This window comes from Pleuronectes platessa, chromosome 6 (assembly GCF_947347685.1).
Source record: "Pleuronectes platessa chromosome 6, fPlePla1.1, whole genome shotgun sequence".
NCBI classification, from domain to species: domain Eukaryota; kingdom Metazoa; phylum Chordata; class Actinopteri; order Pleuronectiformes; family Pleuronectidae; genus Pleuronectes; species Pleuronectes platessa.
The window spans coordinates 5,187,802-5,201,898 of record NC_070631.1 but is presented as its reverse complement, the minus strand read 5'-3'; the positions used below and the strand labels follow the sequence as shown (position 1 = coordinate 5,201,898).

Sequence of the window (14,097 nt, the reverse complement as noted above, 5' to 3'; positions counted from 1 at the left end):
GTCCTCAGTTTGCCTGAACACGGCTCAGCGGTAAAATACAAATAGAATAAATAATACAGAGGACCTCTGGGAGAACATGAACAAAGATGCAAGCTAATAAACTTGCCTGGAATTGCTTGAATCTAAATTACTTTTAGATTCTTATTGTTTCAGTTTATTAGCATTTAAACTGGCGTTCTTTTACTTAAACCCATGTGCAGGTCATGAGTTCCCGGCCCATATCAGCATAAATCAGAACAGTCCACAGTCTTCAGGAAAGAGCAGAAACAAGAATATGTCATTACTTGTGTTTTTCTTATCAAATTGTGAAAGTTCTTAATTCTAAACCAACTGAAGAGCCACCCACATACTGCAATTGGTCCATTAGTGTTTTGGGAGCAGATGCATCTGAAAAGCCACGATTCAGTTTGATTTTTCTCTTGACTCATTAAAACTGAATACGTTTCTTTTTTCAATTTGGCACAGTTGCATAACCAGGGATGCCTCTGCTTTTAGATTGCTCTAGTTTTACACACTTGTGGGGAGCCACATCAAATCATTTATTCATGGGGCTTTCTCTCCTCGCTTTCGTTAAGTTGGCGGGAAAGGGAACAGCTACAGTATGTAGGCCTTTCACAGCAGGGATTTTCTCTATGTGGGATTCAATATACTGCGTCTGTTTGCAAAAAAAAACATAAACAAGGGATACTGATAAAAAATAAGCTCTGGAAAAAAGGAAATACAGGCTGTTAAAGTTGTTTAGGCATTTATTTACAATAAAACAACACCACAACATTCATTTCACTGTAAATCCTGCTGCCTCTTCACTATCTATACTTACACCACAGGTTGGTGACAAGGCAACTTTAAATGATCAGCAGGATACACAGTGAGATGTTTCCCTTTTACAGAACAGTCTGAAAAGCTTTTAAAATAATTTGATTCTACAAAATCTTCTCAAAAGAATATTCAAATTTAAGTGTATGAGAAAAAAACAACAACAACAATAAATTGTTAACTTGGCAGTTATTTTGAGGTGTTGGACAATCCCATCTGAAATCAATGATCTATACATTATACACTATGTACTCCAACTAAATATTTACAAAATCAGTAGTTGTCTTCTGAGTTATTTTCTCTCAAGCAAATAAATATTCACCATTTCGTTTGGATTGCATTGAAGATGTATCGCGCTGAAAACAGATCTGACCCCTGAAATACACAGAACTTTACAGATGACAACATTATATTTTACTCCAGAGCAACACATACAGAACAAACCATATGTCAGGATGCGTGTAGTCGCCATAGAGGTACAGAAGAACAGATGTACGCCACAAATGCCACTTCAATAGGAAACAAATCAATAAATAAAAACATATTAGAGGAGAAAAATAGAACGAAATCTAGAGACTCGACTCCACAGCAGGAAACACGACGGACAAAGCAGTTTAATCAGCCATTGATGGATACATCCATATATTAGCAGACTATACACACAGCACTGGTGCATTGCACCATCATAATTTATCTAAAGAAACCAGTGTGCTTTAAAATGATTCTGGACATATTTGTTTTCATCTTAATCGAATACTGCCGTCCCATTATGGCTGCAGAACATGAGTTAGAGACGGGAGGTAAAAAATAAATCGGAGGGACACAGACATTGCATGTTGAAGTTTTAAGGCCATTTCGTTTAATTCATGATACATGTCTTTCTTTACTGTGACTCGTGGTGTTAAGTTTAAACTTGGAGTTTTGGGGGCAGGAGAGGAAAGAGAATAATTACTTTGCTCCAACTATCTATGTGGATTTCATCTAGAAAATACTCACATTTAACAGCGTCCATCAGATAGATTCTACATCACATGGGATATCTTTGTTATAAAACTATCATCTTTGATGCTGAATATTTGGTTTTTATTTATATATTAGAGGTCTTTACTGAGTCTCTGTTGCAGAAGAAGTCCTTTCCATCATGTCAACACAGAGATCAGTGGCACTGTCTTTACCCTGTATAGCCAGCACATTGAGGCTTTAACAAGACCAACTAAACCCAAGTCATATCTTTTATAAATAAAATAATAACATACAACTAGGCAACAGTTGTGTGAACAGGCAAAGAAAAGAGTGGAAGGAAACAACACTGTGCAAAAGCTGGCCCCTCTTTGTGCGTCGTGCTCTCCCAGTGTCCTCCTCCAGGTTTCTGGATTCCTGCGCCCTGTCACTCACTGAGAAGAGGGAAAGGCCAGAATCCACCTGCGTCCTCTCCTACGTCTCCTCTTCCTCATCTTCCTCCTTCTCATCTCTGCTCACGGCGAACGCCTGCACTCGTCTCATCTCCCCGAGGGGCAGTGACTTATGGGAGGGCTTTGGGAAGAAGAGAATAACAAATGTTCATTAGATTGAAAAACTCTCTAGAGAATGTGATGTATTCAGTCATCCTGATAAGTCTTATAATTCCGACACTTAAATCACCTGCAGTTACAGTTTAGGTCTACAAGCAGCATTTGGTTTGGTATCATTTAACTGTATATCAAGTCTCTGGTCCCTTTGTCCCTTGTTTGACCCATGAGAAGGGTATTTGAGGAAGGTCTAACCTGAAGATGGAGATCCAGGACACAACCGGCTGTGCGGAGCTAACAGTTCTGCACACAGAGATGCACAAACAGCGATAAAACACCAACGGAGCAGAGCTGCACATTAGCACACGTAAAGCATTACAGCACCACAGGGCAGTAAAGCAGAGATACAGTAACACAGCATCACTGCAGCTCCTTCACTGTGAGTGTAAAGCTGAACTGGTCAGTTCAATCAAAGAGAATAAAACGTTTTATCGCCAGTTTGCATCGATCATCAACAGAAACTACAAACAAGCAGAGCACCAGAGAGGATCTGGAGGTGAAGGGAGTTATGATTCTGTTTTCTGGAGGATGGGTAGTGACTAACCGATGAGGACTGATGATCCTGCGGTCGCTCCAGTTTGATTCGGATGTCTGTCCCCTTCCCTCGATCAGGTTTACCAGGCCCTGGAGGACAAGTCAAAACTGTGTGTTGTCCAACTCTGCTCCGGTAACTTAACACTTTGCTTGAATCGACACAACAAACATTTGAAGTCGTCTACTTCTAACCGTATTTTAGTAACAAACACACAAACAAACAAAGCAGGAAAGATGTTAATTTATTTTCTTGATATTATGGAGAAATCTTATTTTTACTTATTTGGGTGTGTTTGTGTTTTCTTTGAAATAATGAATAATGAATAATGTTGGTAGGAATCCAGTAATACTGATAAAATTACATTTGAGTTTTTGATGTTTCTATAGAGCACCGAGACATTTTCACTTCTACCACTACTATATCTATTACTACTACCTCCACTTACTCTCCTCTACAGCCTGACTAGTGTCCTGTGATGGTTTGTGACAACTTGCCGGACCTGCCCCTCCTGCTCTCTCACCTGGGGAGCTCGCACGACTGTTGCCGCTGGTGCTGCTCATGCTGTCCTCCAGCCAGTTGGTGTAGGAGAAGGAGTCTCTTTTGTGCGGCGTCCCCGCAGACGACACACTCTCCTGTGGAGCGGAGAGCGAAACACACACGTGTTGGACTTGAAGACAAACAGCTCGAAAGACAAATGATTGTGTTGTCTCACAGGGGACACGGATCGATCGCTCACCAGGCCTGTGTCGTAGTCCTCCGTGGCCTCGTTCTCCTCCACCACACTGGCGAAGCTACTGGCGTTGGAGGAGGAGCGGGAGAGGTCGTGACCCTCGGGGATGGACGGGGCCCTGCCACCGAGACAAGAACTACACCCTGGGTTAACCACACTCCGGATCAGCCCAACCTGATTCTATCTCATAAGACATGGTCATTCAACATGCTGCTGCAGTGGAGGATAGTCCAGCCGTTACACAAACACGTGTGTGTCCAACGTGATGTGGGCGTAACCTTTCTATCATACACACCTGATCTTAGCGGTGGTGAGAGCTTCGGGGGAGCTCTGATCGGATGAGTTGTCTGATTTGGGGTCTTGAGAGACGTGGCCACTGTCGGGGGTCTTCTGGGTGTTTGGGGAGTTTTCTCGACTGAAACCAAAGACGTGTAAATAAGTTTATAAAACAAGGAGAAAATAGATAAATGTGCAAAATTGAAAAAACGATAAAACTATGAACTCTAGTTACAAGGCGTTAATTAGACAGGATATCAGAGGGCGACATTAGAAATACAGCAGGAACGTGCAGGTGACCTCTCTCACCTCCTCTCCTGGACTTCTTGGATGTTTTCAATACCGATGGCGCTGCTTCTCCTGGAGCTAAACGGACCTGATTTCTTCCTGGTCGGGCTTTTCCCCGGGATTATCAACGACTGCCGAGGAGAGGAGAGAGGCTGTCAGAGTCAAAGATAAAATACTTCTAATACGTTAAATATCTCAGAGCAGCATTGAGCTAATCTCAGGAGTTTATCAATCTATTCCTCTACTACTGAGTGACACTAATTGTTACTTTGACAGCTCCCTTCGAAATGCATTAATGCTAAAACACATGTCAGTCTGACGCATGGGGCTGAGCACTAACGCCGCAGCCTTCCAGTTGTTACTATGATGAAAAGAAATGTTAAAATATGCACTTAGCAGCTTAATGTCAAGCCCTGGTGCCAGTCTTCCAGCCAGAGCCGAGCGCAGTAAAGTGGGAGATGAAAGATGGATTTAAAGGCTCCGGGGCCTTCCCACTAAATGTGCTTTCTCAGTGACTGCTTTGTTCATTCAATCTCGCTCTTTAAAGCTCTCAAAATAAGAACTTGAAAAAAAGCCTTTTATATGACGTGGCTTCAAAGAACAAGATGGAGGGGTCTTTTTTTTTCATGATGTGACTGTGTGTGTTTTTTTTAACAAATGCAGAATTAAGCATAGTGGATTAAAATGCAGAGTATAGGCAGAAAAGACAATAGAAGGTGGGCAAATTCTATAGGAAAATAAAATAAAATATAGAATAGACTCTAGGGTGAAGCCTAAAGAAATTATTTTGTGCTGTTAATAATTTACTGCAGATATTTTCTATGTAGTAGTGTATGTAAAACTATTAAAAAAAAACAGAATTATCAATGTGAAAATGTGGAGATTAATAATAATGATAATAATAATATATATATGCTTTTCTTTTATCACAGATTGGCATGTTACTCATCCTATCTGCAGCACAAAATCCATATCATGTTGATCAGTTTGATCGAAATATGTGAATAAAAGTGTTTGACCATGATGCAGAATAAATAGAAAAAAAAGAAGCAAATAGGACGAGAGAGAGAGAGAGAGAGAGAAGTAAGAATTAGACATGAACCTCTTCTACTGTTCCTATCCCTATGGCGCTGCCTCGACGTCCATATTTACTGGGACTTTTGCCTGGGACAAGCAACGACTGAGCCACACAGGGGAGATGAGAGAAGGAGAGAGAGAGAGAGAGAGAGGGATGATGATAGACAACAAAAGGGGGAGGGGGAGGGAGAGAAAACGTGAGATACGAATACATAATGCGGTTTTATGCAGTTAAGTCATGTCACGTTCAAAACCAAGTACAAAGCGCATGTTAATTGGAGAACACAAAGGAGGGAGAGATATTCTGGCTCCATGGGTAAAGACACAGGCAGCTGAACGGGAGAGAGACACGACCAGCCAGTTATAGAATGTGAGTCATTCGCCCGTAAGAGAGAGGGAGGACAAAGAAGAGACAGAAACCACAGCTGAGGACATACAACATGTTATTCATCAGGTTTCACATCAACACATCAGGGTTATGAGCAGAAGCAGGCCACACTTGTATTCATTATCAAAGCTGCTGGGTTAATAGAAATGATTCGTTATTTTGGAAGGAAACAGACTGAAAATCCTGTTCGGTGCCTAAAAGAGAGAAATGGTATTTTTAATGGTGATTTGAATATCAATGCATATCAGAGAATATCCATAAAATACTGCACACCCACACTCCCTTAGTTATACAGTCATACCAAACAAGCAGCCAGATGCTGTTGAGGGAAAACCTTCTAACTGTAAAGGTGAAAAGGTTTTCTGAACAAATTAATACAAATGTGGGTTTTCCCCTAATGAGAGATATATTCATTTATTCATAATACCGATTAAAAAACATTGTGATCACACAGTGGGCTGACATCACACTACACATGTTTGCACACACTCACACTCCCGCACACACACACACACACACTTCCAAGATGTTGTCACTCTCCCAATATGCCCTCACTCCGTATGCTCAAATAGTCCTCACAAAGATATAATGCAGATTAACACACACACACACACACACACACACATACACACATTGACGCACACTCAACCTGCATTCATTAGAATTCAACAGCACACTTTGAAAAATGCAGATGCATGGGGAATTTAAATAATGAGAACACAAAAACATTAAATATTGGATGCAGCTTCAACCCAGGGTAGAAATTCACCTTGTTCCACTTCTACTAGAGTCACTGGACTTCGTGGTAGCACACAACGTGGAACCTATTAGAGAATCAGGTTTAAGGCCCGAGCGTAATCGCTCCACTGGACCGAGCGTGCGACCTTTCTCTGTGAGACGTTAGTGCAGCAGGCAAGTGAGGGAAGAGGGGGGGGGATGAACTCTGGTAGAGTCGCTGGGGGGGGAAGTAGAGGAAGCGAGACTCGCCTCACTCCAGACCAGCAGGAGTGGGACTGTACTTACTATCCCTGGGAATTTGGGGCTCTCTGCGGGGTTGTGGGTTAAGCTGCCGCTCAGGCTAGTGGAGAATGTGTGCGGCTTCTTGAGAGCAAGACCCATGGCGTCCATAGAGTGGCTCCTGCTGCGGATCACCCGCTACAGAGAGAGACGGGGAGGAGGAGATACATTCAGATGGCGCTGACCCCTGTGACCCCTCTGCGTGGCTGCACGGAGGTACAGACCCAGACGAGCCCGGGGGTTGTCCCCGAACACTGACCACTGCAGGCAGAGAGCACTGACCTGATGCTAATCCTGACAGACAAGGAAGCGACAGAGAACACTGCTAAGCTTTAGTGCCCGAGGTGGGGGGGGGGATCAGATGAGTCATAATGTTTAGGTAGTAAGAGAAGAGAGGGGGGGGGGGGCAGAAGGGCCAAGTGGCTCACAGACATCTGACCACACTGAGTTTAAACACAGCCAGGAGAAGTTCAGAAGCCCAGGTCCCCTCTTTGCAGGCGAGCGACACAGTGGAGAGTCAGAGGCATCGGAAGGAGAAGGAAAACCAGTCTCTCTGATGTGAGGACAGAATTATATTAACAAATACCCAGTGACTGATCAGAGGAGCATGCACAGAACCACCAGACAGCTAGAAAGAGCTGGAAAGCCAATAGAGGTGTGTGCCGGCAGGACAGAGCAGCAGAGCGACTCTACATTCAGATTATAAGATGTTGAGGAGGTAAATCTCTGGGAGCCTGCAGCATAGAGACAAGGACAATCCTGAAAGACTAAGAGTTACATCCACAGAAGAAACACCTGCTACAAAACATGATCACTTTAATTACTAAAGTATTAGCCAGTTTTTTACTTTCTTGGGAAATATACTTGTTTGCTTTCTTGCAGAGAGTTAGATGAGAAGATCGGGTGAAAATGGGGGAATTTGATTTGTAAAGTAAAGATTTTTTGGGCCTGGGTGTGGAACAGTTGACCTTCTTTGCTATGGGATTACAGGTGGGGGTCAGGTTTTGTGGATTTGTGAAAAGCATGACTGAGACACAATGGAAACCAAGATCATGCTGAAGATGTAATATATATCTCATCTGGCCTGGACGGCCCAAGGAGGAGATGGAAACCGGGTAGAAGGAAATCTGTACCTGCTGTCACCGCACCCCATCTCCAGATGCAGTAAAGAATGGATGGATGGATGCTTCACTAAGCAAAGTGGCTGCAAGCTGTAGCTTCATATTTAATAGACAGAGATCAAATCAATCTTCTCATGTAACACTTTGCCCGAAAGAAAAATTTCAAATTATTTAATAAGAAAGAGATCCGGCTGAAATTTCTGTAAAAAACATTGCTCCTGTCTAAGTGCTGTGGTAAATAAATCTTTCAAATCTATACTGAGGACTATGTTCTAGATATTTTAGCTTCTCAAGCCTTTTCCGTTGAAGCAGAAATTGAAGCCCCGGCCTCTGCTGCCGCGCCTCCAGTTACCTTGAAGGACTCGAAGAACCCCCCTCCTCCTCCACTCCCGTTTTCCAGTTTGTCGTCCTCTCCTCCGAGTCCCATCATGGCCTGGCTGTTCACATGAAGCTCCTCGTACAGCGTCTCCAACAAAGCCGACCGCGTTCGCTCCTTCCACAGAGAGGGACATGAAACAAAGGGGAATCAAAGGATGCTTTCTTGTGGTTCTGGCCTGATATGCAACATTGTTGAATTCTTAAAAGACATTCTCGACAACTCACCTCTAATTTGGCAAATTTCTCAGCTTTGTAACAGGCGTATTCTGCATTGATGAGCTTAGTAAAAAGGAATTCATGGAATTCAGGGCCCTGGGAGGAGAAGATCAGAGAGACCAGACATCAGGGGGACAACGAAAAGATTAAAAAAGGTGCAGTGGCGAGAGGATGCAGTGGTTCAGGTCTACAAGATTTTCTTTCTCCTACTTTTTTAAAGACAGCCGGGTTTGGGAGGGCCGGACCAAAGAAAGGAACGTCATCCCGTGCTGTCACTGACACCTGGGAACACAGAGAGAGGGGATGAAGTGGCATCGTGATTTATATCACGAAGAAAAGTCGAGTAGAGGAAGATGGGAAAACAGGCCACCTTGTAGAGAACATTGTCAGAACACGGGTTGACCACTTGGACCACGACGTAGCCGTGGAGGAAGTTGGAGGCGATCATGTCCGGTACGAACGGAGTGTTCTCCTCTTGGAACACGATGGCCACGATATCGTTCCCTATGTGTCGCTTCCTCTGTAACTGTAACACAACGGAGACAAAGCAGTTTAACAGGGTAGTGACTGTGCACATGCTTCTCTGCAAAACAGTGATATTACATTTAAAGACTACTTGTGTCAAACATTGGAAGATGTGTTTTTTATATATATTTAATTCTACGTGGCACTGCATCTCTTCTGTTGTGTTTCCTTCCAATTCTTGACAAAGCCATGTTTAATTCCAAGAATACTTTATCCTTATTTAATACCAATGATGTCACAGTGCAGTGCCAAATGGGTACACTTTCACAAAAGCTAAAAAATCTTGAGTTTAGTGAATGTCTGATTCTGAAAGCAGCTTTTGTGCCAGCGTAAGAAAAGATGGTGAGTTTATTCGTGTTTAAGAGGGAGGATGAACTGAAAATCATAATGCGAACAGATGACACAAATTATAAATATCACTGCTCATTCTTCCCTCACCCTGCCACCAGCTGAAAGCATTAGTATTTATGAAGAACCACCAGGGAGCGCTGTTTCCTCTATTGACACCCTGATGGCCTCTACAGAGCCAGTGATCAAAGACCCAATATAAACATTGCCTCATCTGTGTTTGTGCAAAGCAGGAGGATCAAATGGTGAGCAATCCTGAGCTAATCAATCAGTATCTGCATGAATTGGTGAGGAGGAGGAGGAGGAGGAGGAGGAGGAGGAGGAGGAGGAGGAATAGGAGGAGGAGGAGGAGGAGGCTGCCTGAGCAGAGCAGTGCTGCAGCTCAGCTTTAAATCACCACCAGGGAGGACGGCTGTTCACATAAGCAGACAATAAGGCATAACATTTAAAGTGATTAATGTCGGCTCCCGTAGGTTTTGTTTTTTTCCTTTTTGCAAATGTGTGCTGCGGCTGGGGAGGTGCATGCAAAGTGTGGAGCTATAATCCCCAGAGGGAACCAGTCTGACTGCTCTCTGTGAATCATGCAAGGTGTGTTGGTCTGGTTTTGTGTTACAGTACCTGCTGGGTGTCCCCCTCTGTGTACGGCAGCTTTGTGGACACATGGAACATGACCTCCTTGTTGCGGTAGTTGCAGTAGACAGATTCTGCTCCCGTCTGCCCATGAGTCACGTCCAGCCCTCCACGGAAGCTGCGAGCGCACAGACACAAGTGTAAACAGGACGTTCCCCGAGCCTCACTGCAGAGGCATGGGCACCACTGCTGTGTCCACGCTCATATCATGTAGAATGAAGTTGTTATTACATTTATATGGTATAAAATATGAACTGCCTTCGACCCACAGCCAGGTCCTCACCCTTTAAAGTTGTGCAGCTCGATTTTTTCTCCTAAAAACTCCAGGAACTCGACGAAGGCCGGACTCTCGTCACTGTTGCCAAACAGCTCTTCCTCTGAAGTCTGCAACATGAGAACAAGCTTCATAAACATCAAGGCTAAGAGAAGCAAATTATATTATCACCTACAAGTTAAAAAACACACATGGTTTGTACAGTACGTTCCAGTTTCAGAGCCACTTGTATCTGCCTTCAGGACGATGATTGAGAATGAAAACTGGCTGAAAGAGCAAAGATTTGCATGCTTCACCTGCAGCGATGGCACAGTGAGTATTTTATATAAGGTGTGTTCTTACTGCAGCAGATCATTAGGGTTAATAACAGGCAGCCGGTTGGTAAAGTGTGTCCCTTGTGTGTTCGACACTCTTGTTCAAACATCCCATTTGCATCCGAGACGACAGAGGTGCCTTCGATCAATTACAGCAGCAGATAACAGGAGCTCTAGAGATAGGCTTCAGGAAGGCTCGTGCAATAATGATCGTCTGTGATGGAGAGTTGATTATCTTTTGTCATAACGTGGAGTAGCGATACGGACAACAAAAGCCCGCCGCGGAAAAACACGCAGACAGACAAAGCCCAGGAACAAGCTGCTGCTTATCAAGTATTCCTGCTTTATTCCCCGTCCACACGTCTCTCTCTCTCTGCTCGGCGCCCCCTCCTGGGTAGAGAACGTCCTGCGGGATGAGCCGAGGGCCCCTCACGGCCTCCAGGGGACGGCCCCTTGGCTCATCCCCAACGTATTAAACAATACAATTAAACTTCTGCGGGCTTTGAGGCATCGCCAGTGCAGATCTCTACACATGGAGGTCTCTACTCGAGGGTAAAGTGCCCTCAGTGAAGCGTTCAACAGCTCTTCTTCTGCCCCACACACACTGTAAACAAGAGGGCCGTGATTGCTGCAGAGAAGGAGAGAATGAGAGAGGAGGGCTGAAGACCACCACGGAGACTGGGCTCCTCTAAAAACCATAATTAGGATGGAGGATGACTGAGGGTAATCAGTTTTCTTAGGAGAAAGCAGTAATTACAACGTATAGTCCATGCTGATCGTTCCTGGGCTGAATACAATGATTATGAAGGATTCACAAGCTTCTGCAGAACCATCTAAAAACAACATGTGATTCCTGTTGGCGTTGAGGCTCACCTGTCCGAACTTCTGATACACGACACCGAATTTGAAATTGTTGTTTATCACATGTTCATCGAAGGTGACGATTAGTCGTGATGCCTGTGAATAAATACAGATACAATGAGAAAAATGGCAAAAAAAATGAATTTGAGAGTTTATCCAAAGCTAATATGATGCTTCGGTAGTTGAAGTTAGATAAATTATGACAATAACTTCCATATTTTAGTGTTTTTAATGGGGAATTCCCTTTTTTTTCGTTTCCTAAACACTCGTTGTGGGGCTGGAAATCACACAAACCAAACCAGATCTTACTTTTGGATAAAGAACTGGAAAAAAGCGATCCACGTTGACCTCTTCACAGACAAGCTAGGATTAAAAAACAGAAAACAGGTCAGATTGTTGTTCGACAACATCACAAACAGACAATTCTCTGAACGAAAAAACCTGTGCCTGTCCTCACCTTGGCCATTTGGACCACGTTGGGAAACTCGGTCAGACAGGAAATGGGGATCACATCGTGGTAGGTTTTCAGTTTGGTCCTGGTGGAGTCACAAAGCAGTCAGAGTGAAATCCAGATAATGTGAAGCGACATTTCTCCGAATTTATCGGAGAGAGATGATCCGATGTGGACCATCATCAAACTTCCCCGCCCTCTCCACCCACTCGCTGGCCTACATAGTCCATCTGTTACTCTGCTGTTGACACTCTCCCACTTTATGACCCGTACTATCGCACCCAGTGCCGGGAGAAAGTGTTTATCCAGTCAATTTTAGGACTGCATCTATTTCTCAAGGGGCGTGAAAGCCTGGATGTTTATTACCTCAGCTGCAGATGTGCACATTTCAGGTGTAAAGATTTGGATCTTCATTTTTTAACATTGTACAGCAACTTTATCATCTTCTCATTCCAGAAATCTCTGTCCTTCTCTATGAGGCTCATAAGAACCGTTAGGGTGGCTGTAGCTCAGGGGTTAGAGCGGGTCGTCCTCTAACCAGAGGGTCGACAGTTTGATCCCAGCCTTCCCCATTAAGCATGCTGTAGTTTCCCCAGGGCAATAGACAAAGAGTTGCCTATAGATGTGCAGTTGCAGGGTTCTGCAGCCACGGCTCAATTACCGCAGGTCACTTTCACAGTGTCAGCAAGAAAGCTGCAACCAGTATCACCACAGACCAGCAAGCAGCCCAAACAGGGAGGCTATAAGAACGGGCAGTGGCTGCAGAGTGAGCGTTACCTGAGCATGAGCCGGAGATGTTCCTGGTCCCCGATCACATCGTACTTCAGGGAGAACACCAGATGTCCCAGGGCCCCGTCCACTGAGTAGTAATCAAAGTGCTCCTGAGGACACAGGGCACGGACACGGGACATTAGTATCTGTCACCAGCAGACACGGGACACATGTGCAGGCGCTCTGCTCATTACACGTTTCCAATCTCGGCTCCTTTCTTTCTGCTCCTGCTCCTCTACTACAGGCGGATCAAACTTGTTCATGTTGTGTGTGTGTGTGTGTGTGTGTGTGTGTGTGTGTGTGAGAGAGAGAGAGAGAACAGGTGGCAAAGCCTAATGTATCTTCATTAGCAGCAGCGTACGAGGTGGCAAACAGGGAGGCTGGTTCCTGTTGGAGGTTTCCTCTGCTGGGATTAGCTTACTGCTTATTCGTTTCATTACTGTAATGAGCAAGAAGTGAAATTGATTGTCAAATATGCTACGACAGTAATTAAGGCTCCTTTGAGGAGGAAGGGAGATGTTGTACTGGGGATATTCATTCAAATCACTTAGCAAGCACCTTACAAAACAGAGAGATGTGAATTTAAAAACAAAGAAACATGATAATTTTATCACAAGCATTTATTGCAAGCGTTAAAATGTACATGGAAAAAACTAAGGGGTGTTGAAAATGTGAAAATAAGGTTAGTGAAGCTATGGATGAAGATGGATGAAGATCTACAGAGAGGAAGCTTGTGAACATCCAATTATTTTATCGTAGCAATAAAACAAGTTTAATATAATTTAGCAGTGTTGTTTTAACAGTTATTTGTTTGTTTTTTCATGTATTTAATCTACATTAGAGCCAAACTCTGCACAGAGTCTCTCACCTTTCCCAGGAAGTGTTTCCGGTAGAGCATGGCCATGGTGTTACACTCCAGCTTGGTGCGGGTGCTTGGGGACAGCGGCTGCGTCTGCACCGTGTCCACCCGCTCACTCAGCTCATGGTTGTTCCCCTCGATCCAAAATCCCCCGAACTGAGGCAGGAGGATGAGGGGGAAGGGGCTTCTTCTGCCCAACACCTGCGCCCAAATGCAAAAAAACAGTGAGTTCCACATAGAGCGATGTGTTAGTGAAGGTAATGTGAGGACAGCGAGAGGGAAAGTGATTCATCTGAGGATGAAAAGTGTTTCTATACCTCATGGACACTTGGGTACGGAATGTAGTCCTCCTCAGTCTGGAACAACATCAAGAAATGAAAAAGATTTGTTTGTTCTTCATCAAAGACTGAAAATAACCACATGGTCCAACTCTATAATCCCCAAGGACAGAGCTCCAGAATAAATTCACTGTTATGCAATGAAAGTCAGTTTAGCACCAAGTCATTGATGCATTATTGTCCATTTAAAACACACAGTTCATCCATATTAACCATTAATAGTCAATTAATAGTTTTAAATCCTGCATTAACATCCTCCTGTCCTGACTATGTGCGTTTTGAATCCTCTCTACCTCTGACTAACTGACTTGAGAGC

General features: G+C 44.0%; 1 protein-coding gene across 9 annotated transcripts in view; it reads right to left on the bottom strand.

The window, feature by feature from the left end:
* Nucleotides 1-728: 728 nt before the first annotated feature.
* rap1gapa (RAP1 GTPase activating protein a) overlaps nt 729-14,097 on the bottom strand; it is a 39,863-nt gene continuing 26,494 nt past the window's right edge. For 4 of the 9 annotated variants that reach the window (XM_053425658.1, XM_053425659.1, XM_053425664.1 and 1 more), the window contains 20 exons: nt 13,761-13,799; nt 13,453-13,644; nt 12,591-12,694; nt 11,820-11,898; nt 11,672-11,725; nt 11,375-11,458; nt 10,197-10,297; nt 9,902-10,031; nt 8,781-8,936; nt 8,621-8,692; nt 8,420-8,506; nt 8,169-8,309; nt 6,702-6,833; nt 5,316-5,393; nt 4,235-4,344; nt 3,945-4,064; nt 3,656-3,785; nt 3,440-3,551; nt 2,929-3,008; nt 729-2,349 (listed from right to left, as the gene is read on the bottom strand). In XM_053425658.1, coding sequence (XP_053281633.1) covers nt 2,251-2,349; nt 2,929-3,008; nt 3,440-3,551; nt 3,656-3,785; nt 3,945-4,064; nt 4,235-4,344; nt 5,316-5,393; nt 6,702-6,833; nt 8,169-8,309; nt 8,420-8,506; nt 8,621-8,692; nt 8,781-8,936; nt 9,902-10,031; nt 10,197-10,297; nt 11,375-11,458; nt 11,672-11,725; nt 11,820-11,898; nt 12,591-12,694; nt 13,453-13,644; nt 13,761-13,799 — 2,100 coding nt within the window. In that variant the 3' untranslated portion in view covers nt 729-2,250. The other 5 variants (XM_053425661.1, XM_053425662.1, XM_053425660.1 and 2 more) reach the window with 5 other exon arrangements.